Genomic DNA, 25,183 nt, shown 5'->3' on the forward strand with positions numbered 1-25,183 from the left:
ATGGAAACAACTTAAGTATCCATCAATAGATGACTAGAGATAGATGTAGTATGTACACACATACTTGTGCCATTTTTGATAAGATGAATAAAATTATTTTTTCCTTTTGTTTGTGGTCTTATATATAATATATATGTATATATATATGTATATATATATATATATTTGGCCACACCCGGGAATGGTCAGGGATTACTACTGGATCTGTATTCAGCAATCAAACTTGGCAGTGCTCAGGAGACTCGGAAGGGGAGAGGAGAGGAGAGTAGGGGTAGGGAAGGGGAGAGTAGAGGGGAAAGAAAGGGAGTAAAATGTAGTATGGAGACATGTCAAGAAATTTAAAATGGGTCAGAAAGAGCATATGGCTGATATGGTTCTTTTTCTCCCCTACCCCCAGCCTGCTCAGCTGATATGGTTCTTGACTCGCATGTGGTCAACTCAGGCTCAATCCCCAGCGTCCTATATGATCCGCTGAGCATTTCCAGGAGTGATTGATTACTGGGTACAAAACCAGAAATGACCCCTGAGCACTATTGTGTGTGCCCCTTTGTCCCAAAAAATAATTTAAAAACAAGGACTGGAGCAAGAACAGGCTCATTTATGTGTCACGCCTTGACATAAGGCATCTCTGTTTAAAGGGAATTCAGCAGGCCAACTAGATGCAATCCTTGGATTTTCCTAGAGTGGATGGCTAGAATCACCCCCATAGGTTTCCTCAAAAAGCCCACTGAGAGCTCTTGCCCTAAGTGGATAGTTGAGGAATTCCCGAAGAGATATTTCTGAAATTCATGTCTTGGTACTGATATCACATTTCCCTTCATTTATTTGGTTTTAATATTATTTCTTCCTTGTAAATTTACAGGCTGAAATAGGGCCTCTATCAAATTCCTTGTCCCAGAGAAATTTCTGCACCAAATAATGACAGGCTTGGTCTCTTTCTTTCAACCTATTTATATCTAAAGGCCAAGTCAAAACATAGCATCTTAAAGACAATGACTTCTCTCCCAGTCTTTGAATACCATAGCAGGATGGCTTTGCCTCAGGAACTTTCCCTGTCATTTTTTTTCCTTTTTTTTGGGGGGGGGGGTACTGGAAAGTAATCCTACAGATAATGAAACTTATTTGACCCATCACTCCCCTTTTTAGAAAAAATGTACTTAGCATCACTCTGGAAAACTACTTAAAACTAGTAAACAGAAAATGCTCCCAATATACCCCAGGCTCTCCCTCTGCCCCTCACTCCCCCAATCATTCAAGTGCGGAGAGGGGAGAGAGGGGGGAAGAGGGGAGAGAGGGCAAGATAGGGAGAGATAGGGAGAGATGGGGAGAGATGGGGAGAGATGGGGAGAAAGGGGGAGAGAGGGGGAGAGAGGGGAAGAGAGGGGAAGAGAGGGGGGAGAGGGGAGAGAGAGGAAGCCCCTGTCATTTTAATATGGGCTAACAAACAGGTTTCGCCAGTGTAGAATTAGGCCAGTGGTCCTCAAACTATGGAACTCGGGCCACATATTGTATTTGTATCTGTTTTGTTTCTTCATTGCAAAATAAGATATATGCAGTGTTCATAAGAATTCGTTCATAAGTTTTTTTTTTTTATTATAGTCAGATCCTCCAATGGTCTGAAGGACCATTAAACTGGCCCCCTGTTTAAAAAGTTTGAGGACCCTTGAATTAGGCTATTGAATTTACTAGGTATAATTCTGTACCCCTTTCATATAAGTTTTATCTCTTTCTATAAGCAAGCCATAGGAAGTTGGTCTTATACCCTAGCTAGAAAACTATTCCCTTAGGTTAAGGATTTGTTATTAGGAAGGAAACCAGGATTCTTGCAATCCCTTAATTTACATCAGTAATGACACCTAGGGCCAGGAACTACTTTGATATGTAAGAAATTAGTCTTCCTTTTTTTTTTTGTGGTTTTTGGGTCACACCCGGCAGTGCTCAGGGGTTATTCCTGGCTCCAGGCTCAGAAATTGCTCCTGGCAGGCACGGGGGACCATATGGGGCGCCGGGATTTGAACCGATGACCTCCTGCATGAAAGGCAAACTCCTTACCTCCATGCTATCTCTCCAGCCCCCAATTAGTCTTCCTTTTATCCTCTGGCTCCTAACTGAACTCTATTCAATTCTAAGAGTACAAACCACCTAAAGCCATGTGTATTTACTGCCAATATGTAAGAGTAAAATTGTCTCACATTTATGCCAGAAGATGCAGGTCCCCATGTACAATATTTGTGTGTGGTTATCATTTATTTCATATTTCGCCACCCATGCAACACACTCTCCCTCAAAGTGGATTCATTGAAATCCCACTGGCACTGTAGGACAGAAGCTGCCTACAGCAGTTACGTTAATTGAAGTTCTAATTTATTACCCAAGATCTGAATACAAACCAAATGCCCCAAAACAGAGTAAGTTCATAAAGAAACTGTGGTTTAGGAGGTGGCAAGATAGTACAGTATAAAAGGTGCTCTAAATGACAAAATTCAGAGATAGAGTATTTAAATAATAAAGAATATAAATAATAAATAAGTGAATAAAATAGAGAATATCTAAAGCAGCAAGATAAAAAGGAATGAACAACAGAAAGCTCATAAGATGTACAGCAGATCTATCAAATGAGATTCTTTCTACAAGCCAGAAGAATATGAAAGAATACAGTACAAAACCTCATTAAATTAACAACTCATCAAGAATAATCTATCCATTAGATTATCACTCACATTTGAAAGAACTATACAGAACTTCATGGACAGGCAACATGTTAGAGAATTGAAACACAACCAAGAGTGATCCAAAAACACACACTTTATTTGAATGTTAAGCATTTAAAAATACTTATGGGGGGCAAAGACATAATACATCAGGTAGGGCACTTGCCTGGCATGCAGCCAAGCCCAGTATCAATCAATCATGCAGCACATGATCAGTCATCAATACCATATGCCCCCCCAAAACATACCAAGAGTAATTCCTGAACACAGTGCTAGGAGTAACCCCTAAGAATTGCTGGGTAAGGCCCAAATGAACAGCCTAGTTGGAATATGAAAAATAATGTTCAGAGCCAGAGTGATAATACAGTGGGTAAGGCATTTGCTTTGTACACAGACAACCCAGGTTCAATCCCCAGTATCCCAAAGGGTTACCCCAAGCCCACCAAAAAAATTATTTTTGGTTTTTGGGTCACACCAGGCACTGTGCAGGGGTTACTCCTGGATTTGTGCTCAGAAATCACTCCTGGCATGCTCGGGGGACCATATGGGATGCCAGGGATCCACCCAGGTCCGTCCAGGTCAACTGCATGCAAAGTAAATGCCCTACTGCTGTGCTTTCGCTCCAGCCCAGGAGTGATACTTTTTTAAAGAGTGATTCTTGAGTGCAGAGCCAGTATTAACCCCTGAGCATAACTGGGTGTGACAAAAAAGTATAATAAATGGGCCTGGACACATTTTTTTGTTTTTTAGGCCACACCCATTGACACTCAGGGGTTACTCCTGGCTATGTGCTCAGAATTCACTCCTGGCTTGGGGGACCATATGGGATGCCAGGGGATCAAACGGAGGTGCAAGGCAAAAGCTGTACCGCTTGCGCCACCACTCCGGCCTCAACACAGGGCCTGAGTGATAGTACAGCTAGTGAAGTGCTTGCCTTGTCCACAGCTAACCTGAATGATACCTAGCATCCCATATTGTCTCCCAAGCACTAACAGGAATAATTCCTGAATACAGAGACAGGAGTAACCCCTGAGCACCACTTTTTGTGTGCCCCCTCAAAAGACTCAATACAGATCATACAGATCCCATCTCTTCTGCAAAAGTTCCTAGACATTTGCCCACATTAGAATTTCCTACATTTTTAATCCCTAACATAAATAAGCATTACGCCTACACATTAGCAACGTTTTGTAAACTGCTTATTAACTTCCATCCTCACTAAACTAAAATTAAGGAGGCAGGAATTGTTATGACCCTTCACCTATTATGGTTTCTATTAGGAAGCCACCAGCACAACACTCAGTGGTACTTGGGAGACATGTGGTGTTGGTGCTCAAGCCCAGGTTCAAGCCCAGGGACTCACATATGCAAGATGCATGTGTCCTACACCTGAAACACAACAGCACATAGCTGATACTCAGGTATTCAATCTATCAAGAATTCCTCAAAATTGGGCCAGAGAAATAGTGCAACAGGTAGGGCATTTGCCTTGCACAGTCAACCTGGGTTGATTCCCAGAAACCTATACGATCCCTCAAACTCACCAGGAGTAACTCCCAAGTGCAGAGTAGCCCTGAGCACTGACAGTCAAAAAACCAAAACAAAAATCCTCCAAAGTATGGAATATATACTATGCATACAGAAATGTAAATGACATGTCAATATTGGGAAGGTGGGTCACACCTGGTGGTACTCATGAGCTATTCCTTGTTCTGTAATCAAATCTGAGACCTGGCAATGCTTAGGGAACCATATGTGATACCAGGGATCAAAGAAGAGTCAAGACACATGCAAGGCAAGTACCTTTTCTCCTACATCATCTCTCCAACCAATATGTATTATTTCTTAAAAGAAATATTATATATGGAACAGTTAAAAAGAAAAATATTGGGGCCCGGAGAGATAGCACAGTGGTGTTTCCCTTGCAAGCAGTCGATCTAGGACCTAAGGTGGTTGGTTCGAATCCCGGTGACCCATATGGTCCCCCGTGCCTGCCAGGAGCTATTTCTGAGCAGACAGCCAGGAGTAACCCCTGAGCACCGCCAGGTGTGGCCCAAAAACCAAAAAGAAAAAAAAATATTGGACTACATATTGAAAAGAGCTACTTTGGACCCTCCAGTATGTGAACCCAGATGCAGCTGCCTGTTGGTTGTAAGCAGAGTTTGGGGGGGAAAAGGTCCCAGTATGATCCCAGCTCAAGTGTGTTAGACCAGCAGAAGCAGCCGTAAACTTAGAGGCCAGATAATTGATTTAAAATAGGCACTAGGCCCAGAGTGATAGCACAGCAATAGGGCATTTGCCTTGAAAGCGGCCGATCCAGGACGGACCTTGGTTCCCCATTATGGTCCCCCCAGGCCAGGAGCGATTTCTGAGCGCATAGCCAGGAGTAACCACTGGGCGTAACTAGTTGTGGACCAAAAAGCAAAAATAAAATAAAATAAGCACAAGTTGGAATCTAAACACTCATACAAGAAACCAGATACAGCTGCCTTTCAGTTGTAGGCAGTTTGGGGTGAATAGCCCCAGTTTGAATCCAGCTGAAGTGTGTGTGAGACAAGCAAGAACACAGCCAATCCACTTTACTCTGTGGTTGCTTATTTCTTCCAGTCGAAGAGCTGCACCACAGCACAGAAAACAATACAATACAAAGAAGTTCAGAATAGGAAAACTACTCAGAACCCCACTACACCTTACAACTACTTCTGGAGACCTAGCTAACAACCAAACACCTATATATCCAACCTGCGGCAACTCTTTTGTTACCTTCCAAAGACCCCACCCAGGAATGGGCTGGTCTTTCCATCAGATCAGGTTACACAGGAAAATGGGGGATGGGATAACATCTCTCCCTTCGGTGATTAGTAAAACAAAAGGAATGACCCACAGCAGTCAAGAAGTTTCAGGAGATACTAGCTTTATTTAGGCTCTGGCCACCATGAGTGGCTCCAAGGCTTAAATCTTTTTTATTTTGGTTTTTTTTTGTTTGTTTGTTTGTTTTTGGGTCACACCCGGCAACGCTCAGGGATTACTCCTGGCTCTACTAGATCTGGCAGGCTCGGGGGACCATATGGGATGCCGGGATTCAAACCACCGTCCTTCTGCATGGAAGGCAAACGCCTTTTTTTTTGGGGGGGGGCACACCCGTTTGACGCTCAGGGGTTACTCCTGGCTATGCGCTCAGAAATCACCCCTAGCGGGGGGCCCGGAGAGATAGCACAGCGGTGTTTGCCTTGCAAGCAGCCGATCCAGGACCAAAGGTGGTTGGTTCGAATCCCGGTGTCCCATATGGTCCCCCTGTGCCTGCCAGGAGCTATTTCTGAGCAGATAGCCAGGAGTAACCCCTGAGCAATGCCAGGTGTGGCCCAAAAAACAAACAAAAAAAAAAAGAAATCACCCCTGGCTTGGGGGGACCATATGGGACACCAGGGGATCTAACCGTGGATAGCGCCACCCTCCCAGCCCCATCAAACGCCTTACCTCCATGCTATCTCACCAGTCAGGCTTAAATCTTTTAAGCAAGCTACTTCGGCCGCCTAACATCTCAGCCTGTTTCCTAATCCTCCGTCCAGCCAACCTCTCCTACTTCTCACTAAATCTTCCCTTATACCCCTGCTGGCAACTCTTTTGTTACCTTCCAAAGACTCCTCCCAGAAATGGGCTGGTCTGACCATTAGGTAAGGTTACACAGGAAAATGGGGGATGGGTGACACTTATAAACATCCTAGCATTTTTCTAGTGTTAGCACAAGTTAGCAACCAAGTATTAGTATCAAAACCATTTTGTTTCACTGCCTTTTGGCTTTTTTATTGTTTTGGCTTTTTCGGATACAATGTACTTTTGGTTCTGCACTCAGGGATTACTACTGTTGGAGCTTAGGGAACTATCAGGGACCAAACCTCAAGTCAGCCACATGCGAGGCATACATCCTATGCACTCAAACAGTACCATCATTACAATCCCCAAACTCCGTAAGTTTTAAGACAAAAAACATGCATACACTAAAGAAACTTCCATATTGACCCAAAACAAAATATAACCAGTTTCTTCATCAACAAAACTGATTTATTTAAAAATATGAAAGGGGGTCTAGAATGATAATATAGTAGTTAGGGTGCTTTCCTTGCATGTAGCAGACCCAGGTTGGATCCCCAGCATTTCAGATTGTCCCGAGGCTTCCAAGAATGATCCCACAGCACAGACCCAGGAGAGTAAGCACAAAGCAGTCTTAGGTGCGACCCATCCAAACGAATTTGTCTAGTATCCAATTTTTAAGTGAAGACATGATTAATTTTTATACAATTTTTCAGGGAATTTGAGATTATAAAAACATTGTCAATCAAAGTAGTCAAGATATTCCAGTGATTTAAAATATTGGGGAGGTCAGAGCAATAGCACAGCAGTAGGGCATTTGCCTTGCATGCAGATGACCTGTGATAGACCTGGGTTCGATTCCTGGCATCACATATGGTCCCGAGCCTGCTAGGAGTGATTTCTGAGCGGAGAGTCATGAGTAACCCCTGAGCGCCGGTGGATATGGCCCAAAAACCTTAATAAATAAATAAATAAAATGTTTTCAAAACATTGTATAGCTAGGGCTGAAGTGGTACGAGGGCACTTGCCTTGCACATGCTAACCTAGGGTGGACCGCCAACCCAGGTTCCATCCCTGAGTGCTGACTCAAGAGTAAGCCCTGACTAATGCAAGGTGCTGCAATAAAAAAAAATCTGAAAATAGACCACAGTCAACCTTTGCATTCTCAGGTTCCACATCTACAGATGGTTGAATTTATGAATGTGGAATGAGAGGACAGATGAAAATAATTAGTGTATTTCAAGGGTCAAATGTAAAGTTAAATTTATCAGAGAGGTTAATCTTCCATAATATCAAAAATTAGAGAAAACAAGTCAATCTTCTTTAAAATAAATAATCCTTTAAAATAGTAGTAAGGAAAAAAAATAGTAGTAAGGAGATCATGGAGCAATGAGTAGTTTTTGCTTGTACACAGCCAACGATGTAAGGTTCAGTCCTCATATCCCAGAAGGTTCCTCAAGTTAGTCAAGAATTATTATAGAGTGCAGAGCCAGGAGTAAGTCCTGAGTAATACCAAGTGTCCCCCTCCCCCCTTCCTAAAAATTAGGAAGGCAGCCAGAGAGACAGTACTATAAACAGAGTGCTTGACCTGCAGCATGTACCCAACCCAAGTTAGATTCCTAATACCCCATATGGTCTCCCAAGTCTTGCCAGGGGTGATCCCTGAAAGCAGAGCTAGGAGTAAGCCCTGAGAACTTCCAGATGTGATCCAAAAACTAAAAATAAATAAATAAAAATAAGCATGTCAAAAAGAAAATAAAGTTTTAAGGCATCAGACTGAAGAGTCTAACCTCAGTCCAACCCTGGCACAATATATGGTCCCTTGAGCGCCAATAGGAATGATCCTGAACACAGAATGAGGAGTAGCCCCTGAGCAAACACAAATGTAACGCAAATCAAATACCCCTCAAAAAGAGAGTACAAGGGGTCAGAGCAATAGCACAATTGGTTTGTCTTGCACGTGGCCTACCTGTGTTAGATACCCAACATCCCATATGGTACCCTGAGCCTTTCAGGAACGATTTGAGTTCAGAGCCAAGTGTAACCGTGAGCACCCCTGCATGTAGCTCAAAAAATTTTTAAAAAGAGTAACAAAACTTACAAGAGCAGAGCTGCTGCATTTTCAGTGTATGATTTATCCAAGCAAATGGTTTATTTTATTCCTATTGCCTTTAGCTTTAAAAAAAACACAGAATTATAGGAAATATCTTTTATTTCATTTTGTTTGGTTTTGGATCCACACCTAGTAGTGCTCAGGACTGACTCCTGCCTGGGTCTGCTCAAGGATCACTCCTTGTGGGACAATGGAGACCATATGGGGTGACAGGCAGGGATCAAACTGGGGTCAATCTACATGCAAGGCTATATATATATATATATATATATATATATATATATATATATATATATATATATCACTATAATATCATTATTATTGTATCATTACATATTATATTAATACCACTATAATATCATTATAGGTCCAGCATTTTTTCATATTAACGCAAGTAAAAAACAGAATATTTCTCTTTTTTAAAGAACATCTGATATAGGGGTGGTAAAATAATACAATGGACAGGACACTTGTTTTGCATGCAGCTGACACAGGTTGATTCCCTGATAGCATATAAAAACCCTACCAGGATTAACTCTTCAGCACAGAGCCAGGAGTAAGTCCTAAGCACTTTTAGGGGGTAATGGCATAGAAAATAAAATCCGGGCCTGGAGAGATAGCACAGCGGCGTTTGCCTTGCAAGCAGCCGATCCAGGACCTAAGGTGGTTGGTTCGAATCCCGGTGTCCCATATGGTCCCCCGTACCTGCCAGGAGCTATTTCTGCGCAGACAGACAGGAGTGACCCCTGAGCACTGCCGGGTGTGGCCCAAAAACCAAAAAAAAAGAAAAGAAAAGAAAATCCAAAAAAATATATGATGTGAGAAAAAGATGAATCACTTTAGAAGAGAATTAGAAGAGCCAATGGGAGCACAGACCTAGGTTTGATCCCCAGCATCCCATATGGTCCCCCTGAGCCCACTAGGAGTGATTCCTGAATGTAGAAATAACCCCTAAGCATTAGAACATTGCTAGATGTGGGCACCTCTCAAAAACAAAAAGAAGCTGGCATGAAACTCTCCCACCAAGCCAAATGATTCCCTGCGGGGGCAGCTAACTTCTTCAACCATGATACTTAGGCCAAATTTAATGGTCATAATCACATTCAACCTGGTAGATCAAGGAGATAATAATGTCTTATAATTAAGAACACAATCTCCTGGGGCCAGAGGAATAGAACAGTGGCTAAGGTACTTGCCAATTAATGGTCCACTAGTCCCATGGTAGTGACCTCTGAGTGTAGAGCCACGAGTTAGTTCTGAGCACTTCTGGGTGTGGCCCAAAAAGAACCAAATAAGAAATATAAACTCGGGGATCCAAGTAATAATTCAAGTGGTTGGGGCCTGAGAGAGAGCACAGCGGTAGGGTGTTTGCCTTGCACGCAGCAGACGCAAGACTGACCTGGGTTCAATTCAGGGCATCCCATATGGTCCCCCTGTCAGGAGCGATTTCCGAGCACAGAGTTAGGAGTAACCCCTGAGCACTGCCAGGTGTGGTCCAAAGACCAAAAATAAATGAATAAATAAATAAATAAATAAATAAATAGTAATTCAAGTGGTTGTGCTCAGGTCTAGTTTTTCAAGGCTCTGAGTTTGATCCCTAGCATTTCACAGTTCCCCAGCATGGGGAACACACTAGGTAGGTGTTTTCCCAGTGCTTCCCATGTAAATATGGTTTATAAAAATTTTTGAAAGAAAAATATTTGGGACCTGTTATGTAGTTCAACAATAATTTGCCTTGTATGTATAAGGCCCTGAGTTTGATCCCCAGCACAACCAAAAAGGAGAAAAGTTTTAACCTCAAAACCAAACAACAATTAATTTAATTAAGGGGAGTGCTCACACCCAGTGGTGGCTCAAGGTTACTCCTGGTTCTGAACACAGAAATTACTCCTAGCAGGCTTGGGAGACCATATGGGATGCTGGGATCAAACCGGGATCAGCCACCTACAAGGCAAATACCCTACCCACTGTTCTATAACTCTAGCCTCTAATTTAATTTTTAATAACATAAATTCCTGAGGCCAGAGAGATAACTCAACAGACTGAACTCATGCTTTGCTTGTGGAGGCAGAGATTTGTTTGATACCTGACACTGCATGCATAGGGGTTCTACCACAGGGTATGGACCCAAAACAGTAACAAGAGAACCAATCTCTTGAGCAGGGGTCTCAAACTCAATTTACCTGGGGGCCACAGGAGGCAAAGTCAGGGTGAGGCAGGGCTGCATAAGGGATTTCGCTTACTGAATATTCGCAATAAAAAATCGCATTAGTGGGGCCGGAGAGACAGCATGGAGGTAAGGCATTTTACCTTTCATGCAGAAGGTCATCAGTTCGAATTCCGGCATCCCCACCACCACCACCCCTCCCCCCCGTGCCTGCCATGAGCAATTTCTGAGCTTGGAGCCAGGAGTATCCCGAGCACAGCCGGGTGTGACCCAAAAACCACAAAAAAAATCTCATTAAACATCTGCATACCCCTTACCCCAAACCGAACTGCTCGGGGTATGCGAATGTTTAATGCGATTTTTTTTCTTACTAATGCGATTTTTATTGCGATGAAATAATCGCAAATACTGCGATATTTGAAGGCCGGCCGCGGGCCACAAAATGTTGTATGGAGGGCCGAAAACGGCCTGCGGGCCACGAGTTTGAGACCCCTGCTCTAGAGTCAAGACTAAACTTAGGCGATTAGAGCCATTCTAAAATAATAGGGCACTTACCTTGCACACACCCACCTGGGTTCAATCCCCAGCATCCATTATGATCCCCCTTACTGCTAGACATAATTCCTGAATGCAGAGCCAGGATAATCTCAGAGCACTGCTAGATATGACCCATAACACTGGATCTATCATGAAAGTAATTAACTTTATTCAGGAATTCTACATATTCAAACTTTGTTCACCCTAACAAAAGGGAGAACATTCAAGTTCAATTGGTAACTTTCAATGCACACTTCATAAAATAAGGAATTGAGGGGCCAGAGAGATAGCATGGAGGTAAGGCATTTGCCTTTCATGCAGAAGGTCATTGGTTCGAATCCCAGCATCCGATATGGTCCCCTGAGCCTGCCAGGAGCGATTTCTGAGCATAGAGCCAGAAGTAACCCCTGAATGCCGCCCGGTGTGACCCAAAAACCAAAAACCAAAAAAAAAAAAAAAGAATCGAGTCATATTTAACCAAAAAGTACACCCTTAGAGTATAAGAAAAAAGTGCTAAGAAGTTGTATATATATATAACTAGTATATAATACTATATATTATAGTAATATATTAAAGGCTCTTTCGCATATTTCACATGCTAGCTTGAAGTGCACTAAAATGTATTATCATCTACCAGTTATTCAAAAGCTTTTTACGAACTGTAAATGAAATGCTGTGATCCATGCACCCTCTAATTCCCCTTATGTTGTGAATAGGCACCAAGAATGCTCTTCAAAGTAGAAAAAATACACAATTCACAAGGGACTTAAAAGTCAAAAGTTCAGGGGCCGGAGAGATACCATGTAGGTAAGGCATTTGCCTCGCATGCAGAAGGACAGTGGCTCGAATTCCAGCGTCCCATATGGTCCCTTGAGCCTGCCAGAAGCCATTTCTGAGCAGAGCCAGGAGTGTGACTCCAAAAGAAACAAACAAAAAGTCAAAAAGTTCAGTGCTGGAAAGAAGGTATCTTTCAAAACCCAAGCCTGAAAGGTGCTACACTATCGAGGTAGCACGATACACCACTCATCTTTTCAAGACAGCACAATCGAGGGAAATCGAAAGCACAAAAACCAGCCTGAATCGAAACGTGTTTGACTGGTGCTTGAGAAGTGTGACCAGCTAGGCGCGGTTCCCCCGGCAATAATCTCACTTCCTATCAATCCATACTAACCTGTTCTCCCATCCCGTTCCTGAAATAATGAACAGAATCAAGTCTGCTTATTTTCGCTCGAATTTCTGCCAGAAAATAAAACATCTGAATTGTCCGATCACCCATTCAAGTTAGCTTTACCCAAAAAAAAAAAAAAATAGTAGGTGGGGATTCTGCGGAAGGAAAGCCCCTGGCCAGAGATAAATCCAAAGATAGCCTTCAAAAACTATTGTTTTTTTTGAAGATCTGGTCAGATCCATCCTCTTCCTCCCCCCCTTTAAAAAAAAAAAAAGCCTGTCCCCCGGGCTTCCAGAAAGGAAAAATTCCGCAAGGCCGGGGTACTACTTCCCCTCTCCAGGGGCCTAAAAGCCACCGAGTCGTCCCAAGTTCTCACATCCTCCAGCCCCCCCCCAGGCCCCCGCTACCCCGGTCCCCCTCCCCCCGAGCCCAAAGATTACAAAGAATGATCGTGATACCAAACCCGGCCTCCAACGTCGGCGTCTCAAACACAGGCACCGCAGTCTAGAGCGAAGACACCAGGCCAGCTTCACAGATGAGGGGGGAGGTTAGCAGAGAGGCCCCCCCGCGCCAGGCCGCGCCCCACCCCCACGCGCACCCCACCCCCACCCGCGGGAGCCACCCCGGGGGCGCTTTGCAGCCGGAGAGAAAAGGATGCCTCCCGGCCAGGCCCGACAGGCCCGGCCCCACCCAGGAAGAGCCTGCCTGCCTGCCTGCCTGCCTGCCTTCCCCCGGCGCCGGGCCCGCAGGCGCAGGCCCGGACGCGGGGCTCGGGGTTTACCTCATGGGCTCAGCGGTCATGTTTTCGCTTCAATGCCTGCTCGCGCTTCACCAGCCGCCGGGCGTCGCGCCGCGGGGCCCCCGACGTTCGCCGACCCGAGCGACTCACCGAGCTCTTAGCCGCCGCGAGAGCCGTGTCCAGCGCTCCCCACCACTCAAAGGCTGCGGCCCGTGGAGCCGGGGAAACAAAGCGACGACGACAACGCCGCCATTTTGTTGGGCCAGGCTCAGGCAGGAGAATTGGCGCGGCCTCCCCCTGCCTGCTGCCAGCACTCATTGGCCGGCTCGTCGCACTCGCACACTCCCATTGGCTCTGAGGCTTCACCTTTCGGGGGGGGCCTGTTGCTAAGGCGATCGACGTCATCCGATCCCCTCCACCTTTTCCTGGGCTCTAATTCCATCACGTTGACCCAGAAGTGCCAGTGATGTAATTGGACTTGATTCTCCAAGATCCTTTGGATCCCTCCTCTTTCAGGTCTTTAGCAAGCCCGACAGGGACACATTACCCAGAGTTGACTCTGAACCCAGCACTAGAATGTTCCTGGATCACAGATAGCTCCTGCGATTCTTGCATCCTTTGGGCCAGCCTTGCCGTCATCTGTTTTCCAGATGAGGAAACCAAAATACAAGATCCCACAGGACTGGGAACCGAAATTCACACCACACGTGGTACATTTCACCACGATTCTGGATCGCTCTCCTCTCTGTTTTCTTTCCTACTTTCCAAATGCCCCGATTTCAGGTTTGTTGTTTTTCCACTGTGTTGTCCATGTAATAGCAAGAATTCCACCTTGGGGGGCCTGAGAGATAGCATGGAGACAAGGCGTTTGGCTTACCTGCAGAAGGATGGTGGTTCGAATCCCGGCGTCCCATATGGGCCCCCTGAGTCTGCCAGGAGCGAATTCTGAGCGTAGAGCCAGGAGAAACCCCTGAGTGCTGCCGGGTGTGACCACAAAAAAAAATTGCAGCATGCTTACATACATAGTATATGTCTCTGCAATAAACAAGATCTATATACAATGTTGCAATACTGAAGTAGCTTCAAACTATCCTTTGGGAGCACACTTCCCTGTCTGAGGTGACCTTTAATTCTCAGACCAACAGAGATCTGGATCTATTTTGCACTCATAACAGGAAGTTTGGAAAGGATGATCTCTAAAAGTTTTTCTCTGAAAGTCACGCAATGGTCCTCAAACTACGGCCCGCGGGCCACATATTGTATTTATTCCCATTTTGTTTCTTCACTTCTAAATAAGATATATGCACTGTGCATAGAAATCTGTTCATAGGGGCCGGAGAGATAGCATGGAGGTAAGGCGTTTGCCTTTCATGCAGGAGGTCATCAGTTCGAATCCCGGCGCCCCATATGGTCCTCTGTGCCTGCCAGGAGCAATTTCTGAGCGTGGAGCCAGAAATAACCCCTGAGCACTGCCGGGTGTGACCCAAAAACCACAAAAAAAAAAAAAAAAGAAATCTGTTCATAATTTTTGTTTTTACTATAATCCGGCCCTCCAACAGTCTGAAGCACAGTGAACTGGCCCCCTGTTTAAAAAGTTTGAGGACTCCTGCAAGGATATTTTATTTGCAAATACTTGCAAACTTTAACTTGAAGTTTGGAAATTTGTTGAATTTAAGTCACTTGTGTTGCTACTGTTTTGGTTTTTTTTTTTTTTTTTGGTTTTTGGGCCACACCCGGCGGTGCTCAGGGGTTACTCCTGGCTGTCTGCTCAGAAATAGCTCCTGGCAGGCACGGGGGAGCATATGGGACAACAGGATTTGAACCAACCACCTTTGGTCCTGGATCGGCTGCTTGCAAGGCAAACGCCGCTGTGCTATCTTTCCGGGCCCGGGTTGCTATTTTTTAACTGGAATAGAAAGTGTTAAGTCTTTAAAAAAAATTTCATAAGGGGCCAGTGAGGTGGCTCTATAGGTAAGATGTCTGCCTTGCAAGCGCTAGCCAAGGAAGGACCACGGTTCGATCCCCCCGCGTCCCAGGGGCAATTTCTGAGCACTTAACCAAGAGTAACCGCTGAGCATCAAACGGGTGTCGCCGAAAAAAATTTTTATAAGGATGTTTTTGTTTTGTTTTGTTTTGTTTTGTTTTGTTGGGGAGGTTTTGAACCACACCCAGCGTTGCTCATGGGTTACTCCTGGCTGTCTGCTCAGAAATAGCTCCTGGCAGGCACGGGGGACCATATGGGACACCGGGATTCGAACCAACCACCTTAGGTCCTGGATCGGCTGCTTACAAAGCAAACGCCTCTGTGCTATCTCTCCGGGCCCTATAAGGATGTTTTAAAGTTAAGAAAGATATTGGGGAATTAGCAGACACCCTGCTGAGGCTTTTCCTGGCTCTGTGCTCAGGAATTGCTTCTGGTGGTGCTTGGGGAACCTGTTTTCTGTGGTACCTTTCTTATGTGGCACTATTTTTGCCAGATGCAAGCCATAACCCCTATACTATCTCCATTTTTTGTTGCTTTTGTTTCGTTGTTGTTTAAAATAAAACCCACACCCAGCTGCATTGTGTGCTTGGAATTGTACGGGGAGATTTGCATGTGCCCATATGTACTCCACCACTTGAACTATTCCATAGCAGAAAACTTGGGCTTCATTTTTTTTTGGGTCACACCCGGCAGTGCTCAGGGGTTATTCCTGGCTCCACGCTCAGAAGTTGCTCCTGGCAGGCTTGGGGGACCATATGGGACGCCGGGATTCGAACCGATGACCTCCTGCATGAAAGGCAAATGCCTTACCTCCATGCTATCTCTCCAACTTTTGCAGTGCCAGGGATCAAACAAAGTTTTCATTTATGCAAGTATAACTTATCATTGAACTACATTTCTGAATCACTGGAAATCTTTCTTTTTTTCTTTTGGAGTTACATCCGAGGTGCTGAGGGGGTGGTTCCAGCTCTGCGCTCAGAGATTACTCCCTTCCATGTTCAGGAGTCTCAGGAATCAAAAGTGAGGCCACCACACTCAAAGTATGAACTCAGCTGATTAAACTACCTTGTTGGTTCCAGATGGACAACATTTTTTTCTTTCTGGCCACACGTGGAGATTCTCAGAGGTTACCCCTGAATCTGTGCTCAGAAAATACTCCTGGGCCCGGAGAGATAGCACAGCGGCGTTTGCCTTGCAAGCAGCCGATCCAGGACCAAAGGTGATTCGAATCCCGGTGTCCCGTATGGTCCCCCATGCCTGCCAGGAGCTATTTCTGAGCAGACAGCCAGGAGTAACCCCTGAGCACCGCTGGGTGTGGCCCAAAAACCAAAAAAAATAACAAAATACTCCTAGCAGTTTTTCAGGTATCATATGGGAAGCTAGGGCTTGAGTCTATGTCCACTTGTGCAAGGCAAATACCCTACTTGCTGTATCACTCCAGGCCACACCTGGTGGCACTCAGGGGCAAGTGCTTACTCTACACTCAGAAATTTCTCCTGGCAGACTTGAGGGGACCATTGAGATGTCAGATCAAACCTGGATTGGGCATGTGCAAAGCAAAAACATTACCCGCTATGCTATCACTCTGAACCCGGAAAACGTTTTTTTGTTTTTTTGGGCTACACCCAGCGGTGCTCAGGGGTTACTCCTGGCTGTCTGCTCAGAAATAGCTCCTGGCAGGCACGGGGGACAATATGGGACACTGGGATTCGAACCAACCACCTTTGATCCTGGATTGGCTGCTTGCAAGGCAAACGCCACTGTGCTATCTCTCCGGGCCCAGAAAACTTTTTTTTTTAAGTTTTTAATTGAGATACTAGAGAGATGGTAGGAGAAAGTAGGACACATTACTTGCACGTGGTGGACAGCCTGGGTTTCAACACTGGCATCCCACATTGTCCCCTGAGCACTCCATTAGTAACTCCTGAACATTGCCAGGAGTGGCCTAAAAAATGACCAGAATTGGTCTCTTGAGCTGGAGGCTAGCTCTAGCCGGCATGGGGTTGGGGAAGACCCCATGTGCAAGGCCTTCTCCCTAACTTGGGTGCGCTGGGAGCCTTGATAGGCCCCCAGCCTTCCCCTCTTCTGCCCCCAGCCTCCAGGCCTTCTGGGGTGGCAGCCCAGCCGTCCAGACAAGGTGGGTGTCGGGGGTTCCCTCCTGGATGGGGTCCCAAGCTTTCCCCGCCCTTCTCTCACTCTAGGATGGGAAGGGCACAGGGTGTAGGGCTGGCAGAATCTGGCTTCCGGCTCTCTCTTGATCCTCTCTTGAGCTGGAGGCTAGCTCTAGCCGGCATGGGGTTGGGGGAGACCCTTGATAGGCCCCCAGCCTTCCCCTCTTCTGCCCCCAGCTTCCAGGCCTTCTGGGGTGACAGCCCAGCTGGCCAGAAATGGTTGGTCCTACCTCGGGTGTGCTGAGATTTGCTCGGTTCCGCTAAGTTTGTCACTGGCAATTTCTGACCACTCTGCATATGGAAAACCGCACTTTATGTATTAAGAGTATTCCTTATCTTTATGTTATGTTTTGCGTATCCAGAATATCCATTTTGTATTCTGCCCTTTCCCACACCCCTACAAAGTTCACTTTTACTCCTTAACTCTCTCAACCCTCAAACATCACTACTCTTTTTAATTTCAGTATTGCACAATCCTAATCCCAGACCAAAGCCTTGTATTGTGTGTAACAACCTTAAACCGTTTCAAAAGACATAAAATGGACACGTTCCCCGGCGTCCCATATGGTCCCCCCAAGCCAGGGGCGATTTCTGAGCACATAGCCAGGAGTAACCCCTGAGCGTCAAACGGGTGTGGCCCAAAAAACCAAAAAAAAATAAATAAATAAAATAAAATAAAATGGACACGTATTTCTTTAGAATATTTTGTTTTTTCTCTGACAACTATAAGTCTTACTAAATATTCTCTCATACAATGACGATTCTAACCACTTTTTATCTTCTCTTTATGAGCTGTTCAACAAGGAATTTTGGTGAGAGTCCCCCAGTTTAATGCTTATGATTGAACCATATTATGGAGATTGTTGGACTTGTTCTTATGGCCCCCATATGCACCAATAATGAAACGTGGCATTGCTCCTTTTTTGCATAGGCACATTAAAATTGGAAATTACTATACATACAAATAAGATCCTATCTAATAGAGATTGGAATACACAAATCTTGTAGTGCAAAGGGACCTTACACCCTGAACATTGACATAATGACCTGGCACAGGCCTCAGAAGAAAGGGCATTTTCCATTTACCCCTGAACCAGGGAAGCCATCCACGAAACATCCAGGTTTGTCTATAACATCACCTGGAAGCAATCCTCTACCACAGAAGACCCTACCACTGCTCAGACATCGCCCTGCTCAAAAGAGACTTCCCTTAACACTGAGAAGACTTAACAACCTGCTTACAGGACTGGACTCTCTGCATTGACCTTTAATGGTGAAGTGAAACGAGAGGACGCTCCACATCCTGACTTCAATGTAGGATATGCAGATTCCATGATATTTAATACAGAAACATGATACCAACAACGAGATTGTGAAAAGTGTGTTGGCACTATGGACAATGTCTTGGATTGGACGATCTAACTTGCCCGGAGCCTAGAGTTGGTCTTATGCCAGGAAACTTCAGGGGTAGGGTCTCTTTGTATTTCGGCCAAGGTTATTTCTTTCCATGTCCCTCATATTTTGGTGGGCCTATGCAAACAACAGTTGCCACTCTAACACCGTTTTTACTGTGCTCCTTTGACTCTAATCCTTAAAACGCACCCACTTAAAATTTGAGGTTAACTTAAGCTAATATGCATGTACATGGAAATGTAAAAAATACTATGCCTCTAATGTTTAAGGAGTTACCTAAGTTTTATGGCTTTAAATTGCCTTGTGTGCTGTTAAGAAATATTATAATGTGTTACAATCTGGGGACTTGAGGGACATAGTAATTGTACATGGATTCTGTTTTATTTATCTTAATGTTCTTTGGCTGAAAAGTTCAAAGTTATGATATCAGCAAGGGGACTTCTGAGAATTATCTTATGGGTGATTGTCCTTCCACTGTAACTTTACCTTGTGCTCTTTCTTTGCATCTTTGTTCTTGTAGTTAAAAATTAAAAAAAATTGGGCCCGGAGAGATAGCACAGCGGCGTTTGCCTTGCAAGCAGCCAATCCAGGACCAAAGGTGGTTGGTTCGAATCCCGGTGTCCCATATGGTCCCCCGTGCCTGCCAGGAGCTATTTCTGAGCAGACAGCCAGGAGTAACCCCTGAGCACTGCTGGGTGTGGCCCAAAAACCAAAAAAAAAAAAAAATTAAAAAAATTTAAAAAAAAAAGAGAGAAAAAAATGACCAGAATTGATTGAGACCCTTTGGTTTACAACACTGTTGATAATGTTTCTAGTTTCCCATGCACATTATTCTAATACCACACCCATCAGTGTACCCACCTCTATCCTCCAAGATACCAAAGCTCCTCCCTTTCCATCCCTCCCCCACTAACTCAATTGTGTGGATCAGGTTTGTGGCATTTGGACCTCTCTTGGGAGAGGGGGACCACACCTCGTTCGGATTTAAATTTAAATCAGCCTTATGCAAGGCAAGTACACTGCCCACTATACTATCTCTCTCTTCCCCTCTTAGACAACTTTTTAAAAATAATCTCTTTATTTAAGCACCATGATTACAAACATGTTTGTAGTTGGGTTTCAATTATAAAAAAGAACACTTCCCTTTCACCAGTGCAACATAACCACCACCAATGACCCCCAACTCCCTCCTCCCCATGCTCTACTTATATTTGAGCCAAGCATTCTATTTCTCTCACTACCCATTGTCATAATAGTTGTCAATGTAGTAATTTCTCTAACTGAACTCACCACTCTTTGTGGTAAGCCTCATACCATGGGCAGGTCCTTCTAGCCCTCATCTCTATTGTCTCTGGGTAGTATTATAATGTCTTTTTTTCTTAAATCCCATAGATGAGTGAGATTATTCTGTGTCTATCTCTCCCCCTGTCTTATTTCACTCAGCATAATATTTTTCATGTCCATCCATGTATAGGAAAATTTCATGAGTTCATTTTTCCTGATGGCTGCATAGTATTCCGTTGTGTACATATACCACAGCATCTATAGCCACTTATCTGTTGTCGGGCATCTGGGTTGTTTCCAGATTCTGGCTATAGTAAATAGCACTACAATGAATATGAGTGCACAAAGGTTTTGTTTTACTTTGTTTTTTTGTTTGTTTGTTTGTTCGTTTTGCTTGTTTTTTGAGTCATACCCAGTGGCGCTCAGGGATTACTCCTAGCAGGAACAGGGGACCATATGGGATGCCAAGATTCAAACCACCATCCATCCTGGATGGGCTGCATGCAAGGAAAGCGCCCTACCGCTGTGCTATCGCGGCCCCTAGAAGGCATTTTTGTATTGTGTTTTTGTGCAGGAACATGGATTGGTTTTTTGTGTGTCTTTTGTTTTGGTTTTATGTGTTTGTTTGTTTGCTTTTTGGTTTTTTGTTCACACCCGGAGGCTCTCAGAGGTTACTCCTGGTTCTCTGCTCATAAATCGCTCCTGGCCGGCTCAGAGGACCACATGGGATGCCAGGATTCGAACCACCATTGGTCCTGGGTCGGCCACTTGCAAGGCAGATGCACTACCACTGTGCTATCTCTTTGACCCCAAGAACATGTTTTTGGGGCTGATATCACCAGGAATTTGAGGAGTGAGTGTGGGAATTTGAGGAGTGAGTGTGGGAATTTGATGAGTGAGTTCTTCTGGGAAGCCTGGCAGCCATAACCATGCCCTCATGTTCTAACCAGGCCAGCTCCATAGACGCACTCCTTTCTCAAATGAAATGGAAACTGGGCCAGAGAGATAGCACAGCAGTAGATCATTTGCCTTGCACACAGCCCATCCAGGATGGAAGGTGGTTCGAATCCTGGCATCCCATATGTTCCCCTGAGCCTGCCAATAGCGATTTCTGAGCTCAGAGCCAGGAGTAACCCCTAAGAGCCACCGAGTGTGCCAAAAAAAAAAAAAAAGAAGAAGTAGGATCCAAAATGAGTAGTAACAGCGATGCCAGAAGCATGGGTGAGCAGATACAATATACCCAGAACAGAGCTTATAGCAAAATGGTAAAAGTACTGTTATTTTGCATGGGCACAGTAAGAACTTTTAGCCTGTATTAGATTAAAAGGGGGGAGGGCGGCTGGAAATATAGCATAGCGATAGGGTGTTTGCCTTGCACTCATCGACCCACGACGGACCTGGGTTCAATTGCCAGCATTCCTTATGGTCCCCTGAGCCTGCCAGGAGCGATTTCTGAGTGCAGAGCCAGGAGCAAACCCTTGAGCGCCGCAGGGTGTGACCCCTCGAAAAAATAAATAAAATGGAGGACAGAGCAATAGCACAGTGGTAGGGTGTTTGCCTTGCACGCGGCCAACCCTGCACGGACACCGGTTCAATTCTCGGCACCCCCCCACGTGACTGCCAGGAGCGAATTCTGAGCGCAGAGCCAGTAGTAACATGAGAGCTGCCAGTGTGACCCAAACCTCCTCAGAATAGGGGGAGGGCTTTCCCAGGAAGCATTTGGTAATATCTTTCAGCTGCAGGCTTCAAGCCAGTCTTTAGTTTGTCTAATCCCAGGGGGTCCTTCTTCAAGGTCTTGGAGAAAGTAAAGGCTCGCTTTCCTCCCATTTTGTTCAGTTAGAGCTGTCACTGTAAGACATTACACATGAGCTCTTTGGCTCTCTCATGTCCCATGTCATTGCCAGGGTGACACAAAGACTGTCCCGGGTCCTGCTCTTGGTGGGACCCTTATTTTGGAGCATATGATTAAATCTCAGAGCAACTGAAACTTAAATCAAGCCCATAATGACAAATGTTCAAGGCTTTGTAGGACGTACCTGAAGCATTTGAATTTTGGAGTTCCTAGCTCTAATAGATGGAAACTCCTCTCTTTCAATAAGATATTTCATTTTACTGGATCTATGCAAAAAAGGTAACAAGGATATTGCCACAAAATATGTCAAAAGACCCATAAGTGGGAGAGCTGTAGATGGTAAATTGCTGTAGGCAGGGTGCTATAGGGAAAAAATGGTGGGCCGTAGTTAAAGCATCCCTGCCCAAGAATGAGAGTGTGTGCCTTCTTGAAAGTGCCAGTACGCAGCTCTTGATAGCCAAGCTCTCCTTGGGATAAATTTAAAAATAATTTAAAGAAAATAGGTGGGGCCGGGCGGTGGCGCTGGAGGTAAGGTTCCTGCCTTGCCTGCGCTAACCTAGGACGGACCGCGGTTCGATCCCCCGGCGTCCCATATGGTCCCCCAAGAAGCCAGGAGCAACTTCTGAGCGCATAGCCAGGAGTAACCCCTGAGCGTCACAGGGTGTGGCCCAAAAACCAAAAAAAGAAAATAGGGCTGGAGAAATAGCATGGAGGTAGGGTGTTTGCCTCACATGCAGAAGGACGGTGGTTCGAATCCCGGCATCCCAAATGGTCCCCTGAGCCTGCCAGGAGCGGTTTCTGAGCACAGAGCCAGGAGGAACCCCTGAGCGCTGCCGGGTGTGACCAAAAAGCCAAAAAAAATTAAAGAAAATAATGTTAGGGATGAGAATTCAAGCGAATGGGGTGGGGATGATAACACAGTTATAGGGTGTTTGCCTTGCACGCAGCAGACCTGGAAAGACCTGGGTTTGATCCCCAGCATCTGATATGGTCCCCCAAGCCTGCCAGGGGTGATTTCTGAGCACAGAGCCAGGAGTAATCCCCGAGCCCTACTAGGTGTGGCCCCACCAACAAAACAGCCAACAACAAAAATGAATTTAAATGCACGAATACCCCATTTTGTTCTTTAATAATTGTGTTTTGAACACAATTTCTTTTGTATAACAAAGACAGGAGAATTTCACTCTAAAAGCAAAATTTCAATATTCTCCTAATTTTTATTAAATATATTTTTATTTAAGTAACATGATCATAGGTGGGTTGCAGTCACAAACAGAACACCCCCTTCACCAGTGTAACATTCCCCTCTCCCCCTCTCATCCCCTGCCTATATTCGAGACAGGCATTCTACTATAGTTATTTGTTTTTAAGTTCATTAAATTGTATTTATTTTCTTTAAAAATTTTTTTTTTGGTTTTTGGGCCACACCCGGCAATGCTCAGGGGTTACTCCTGGCTGCCTGCTCAAAAATAGCTCCTGGCAGGCATGGGGGACCATATGGGACACCAAGATTCAAACCAACCACCTTTGGTCCTGGATCGGCTGCTTGCAAGGCAAATGCCGCTGTGCTATCTCTCCGGGCCCCTTAATATTTTTCTTTATTTAAACATCTTGATTACAAATATGATTGTGATTAGGTTTCAGTCATGTAAAGAACACCCCGCTTTACCAGTGCAACATTCCCACCACCAATGTCCCAAATCTCCCTCCATTCCACCCCACCCCCACCTGTACTCCAGACAGCCTTTCCAATTCCCTCATTCATTCACTTGATTATGGTAGTTCTCTGTGTAGTTATTTCTATACCTGTACTCACCACTCTTTGTGGTGGGCTTCATGAAGTGAGCTGGAAGTTCCAGCCCTCCTCTCATTGTCTCTGAGAATTGTTGCAAAAATGACTTTTATTTTTCTTAAGACCCATAAATGAGTGAGACTATTCTGCATCTCTCTCTCTCCCTTTGACTTATATCACTCAGCATGATAGATTCCATGTACATCCATGTATAGGAAAATTTCATGACTTCATCTCACCTGATGGCTGCATAATATTCCATTGCGTATATGTACCACAGTTTCTTTAGCCATTCAAATGTTGAAGGGCATCTTGGTCGTTTCCAGAGCCTGGCTATTGTGAATAGTGCTGCAATAAATATAGGTGTGAGGAAGGGGTTTTTGTGTTGTAGTCTTGTGTTCTTAGGGTATGTCCCTAGGAGTGGAATAGCTGTGTCGAATGGGAGCTCAATTTCCAGATTTTAGAGGAATCTCCATATTACTTTCCGTAGAGGTTGGACTAGACAGCATTCCCACCAGCAGTGGATAAGAGTTCCTTTCTCTCCACGTCCCCACCAGCACTGATTGTTCTCATTCTTTGTGATGTGTGTGAATCTCTGTGGTGTGTGATGGTATCTCATCGTTGTTTTGATTTGTATCTCCTGATGATTAGTGATGAGCATTTTTCATGTGCGTTTTGGCCATTTGTATTTCTATTTTATCAAAGTGTCTGTTCATTTCTTCTCCCCATTTTTTGATGGGATTAGATTTTTTTCTTGTAAAGTTCTGTCAGTGCCCTGTATATTTTGGATATTAGCCCCTTATCTGATGGGTGTTGGGTGAATAGTTTCTCCCACATGCTGGGTGGCTCTTGTATCCTGGGCACTATTTCTTTTGAGATGCAGAAGCTTCTCAGCTTAATGTATTCCCATCTGTTAATCTCTGCTTCCACTTGCTTGGAAATGCAGTTTCCTCCCTGAAGATGCCTTTAGTCTCAATGTCATGGAGTATTTTACCGACGTGTTGTTCTATATACTTTATAGTATCAGGTCTGATATCAAGGTCTTTAATCCACTTGGATTTTACCTTCGTGCATGATGTTAACTGGGGGTCTATGTTCGCTTTTTTGCAAGTGGCTAACCATTCTGCCAGCAACACTTGTTAAAGAGGTTTTCCCTGCTCCACTTAGGTTTTCTTGCTTCTTTGTCAAAAAGTAGGTGATTGTATGTCTGGGGAACATTGTCTGAGAACTCAAGCCTATTCCACTGATCTGAGAGTCTGTCTATATTCCAATACCATGCTGTTTTGATAACTATTGCTTTGTAGTACAGTTTAAAGTTGGGGAAAGTAATGCCTCTCATTTTCCTTTTCCCTAGGAGTACTTTAACTACTCAAGAGTGTTTATTGCTCCAGGTGAACTTCATAAGTGTTTGATACACTTCTTTGAAGAATGTCGTGGGTATTTTTAGAGGGATCACATTAAATTTGTATAATGCTTTGGGGAGTATTGCCATTTTAATTATGCTAATTCTGCCAATCCATGAGCAGGTTATATGTTTCCATTTCTGTGTGTCCTCTCTTATTCCTTGGAGCAGGGTTTTATAGTTTTCTTTGTATAGGTCCTTCACATCTTTGGTCAAGTTGACTCCAAGGTATTTGAGTTTGTATAGCATTAATGTGAAT

General features: G+C 44.6%; 1 protein-coding gene across 1 annotated transcript in view; it reads right to left on the minus strand.

Annotated features, from left to right (window-relative positions):
* Nucleotides 1-13,271, minus strand: part of ATRX (ATRX chromatin remodeler) — a 175,668-nt gene extending 162,397 nt beyond the window's left edge. The window contains exon 1 of the mRNA XM_049767135.1: nucleotides 13,069-13,271. Within this exon, the coding sequence (XP_049623092.1) occupies nucleotides 13,069-13,088 (20 nt within the window). The 5' untranslated portion in view covers nucleotides 13,089-13,271. The remainder of the gene's footprint in view (nucleotides 1-13,068) is intronic.
* Between the last annotated feature and the right edge of the window lie 11,912 nt (nucleotides 13,272-25,183).

This window comes from Suncus etruscus, chromosome X (assembly GCF_024139225.1).
Source record: "Suncus etruscus isolate mSunEtr1 chromosome X, mSunEtr1.pri.cur, whole genome shotgun sequence".
In the NCBI taxonomy this organism is placed as follows: Eukaryota; Metazoa; Chordata; class Mammalia; order Eulipotyphla; family Soricidae; genus Suncus; species Suncus etruscus.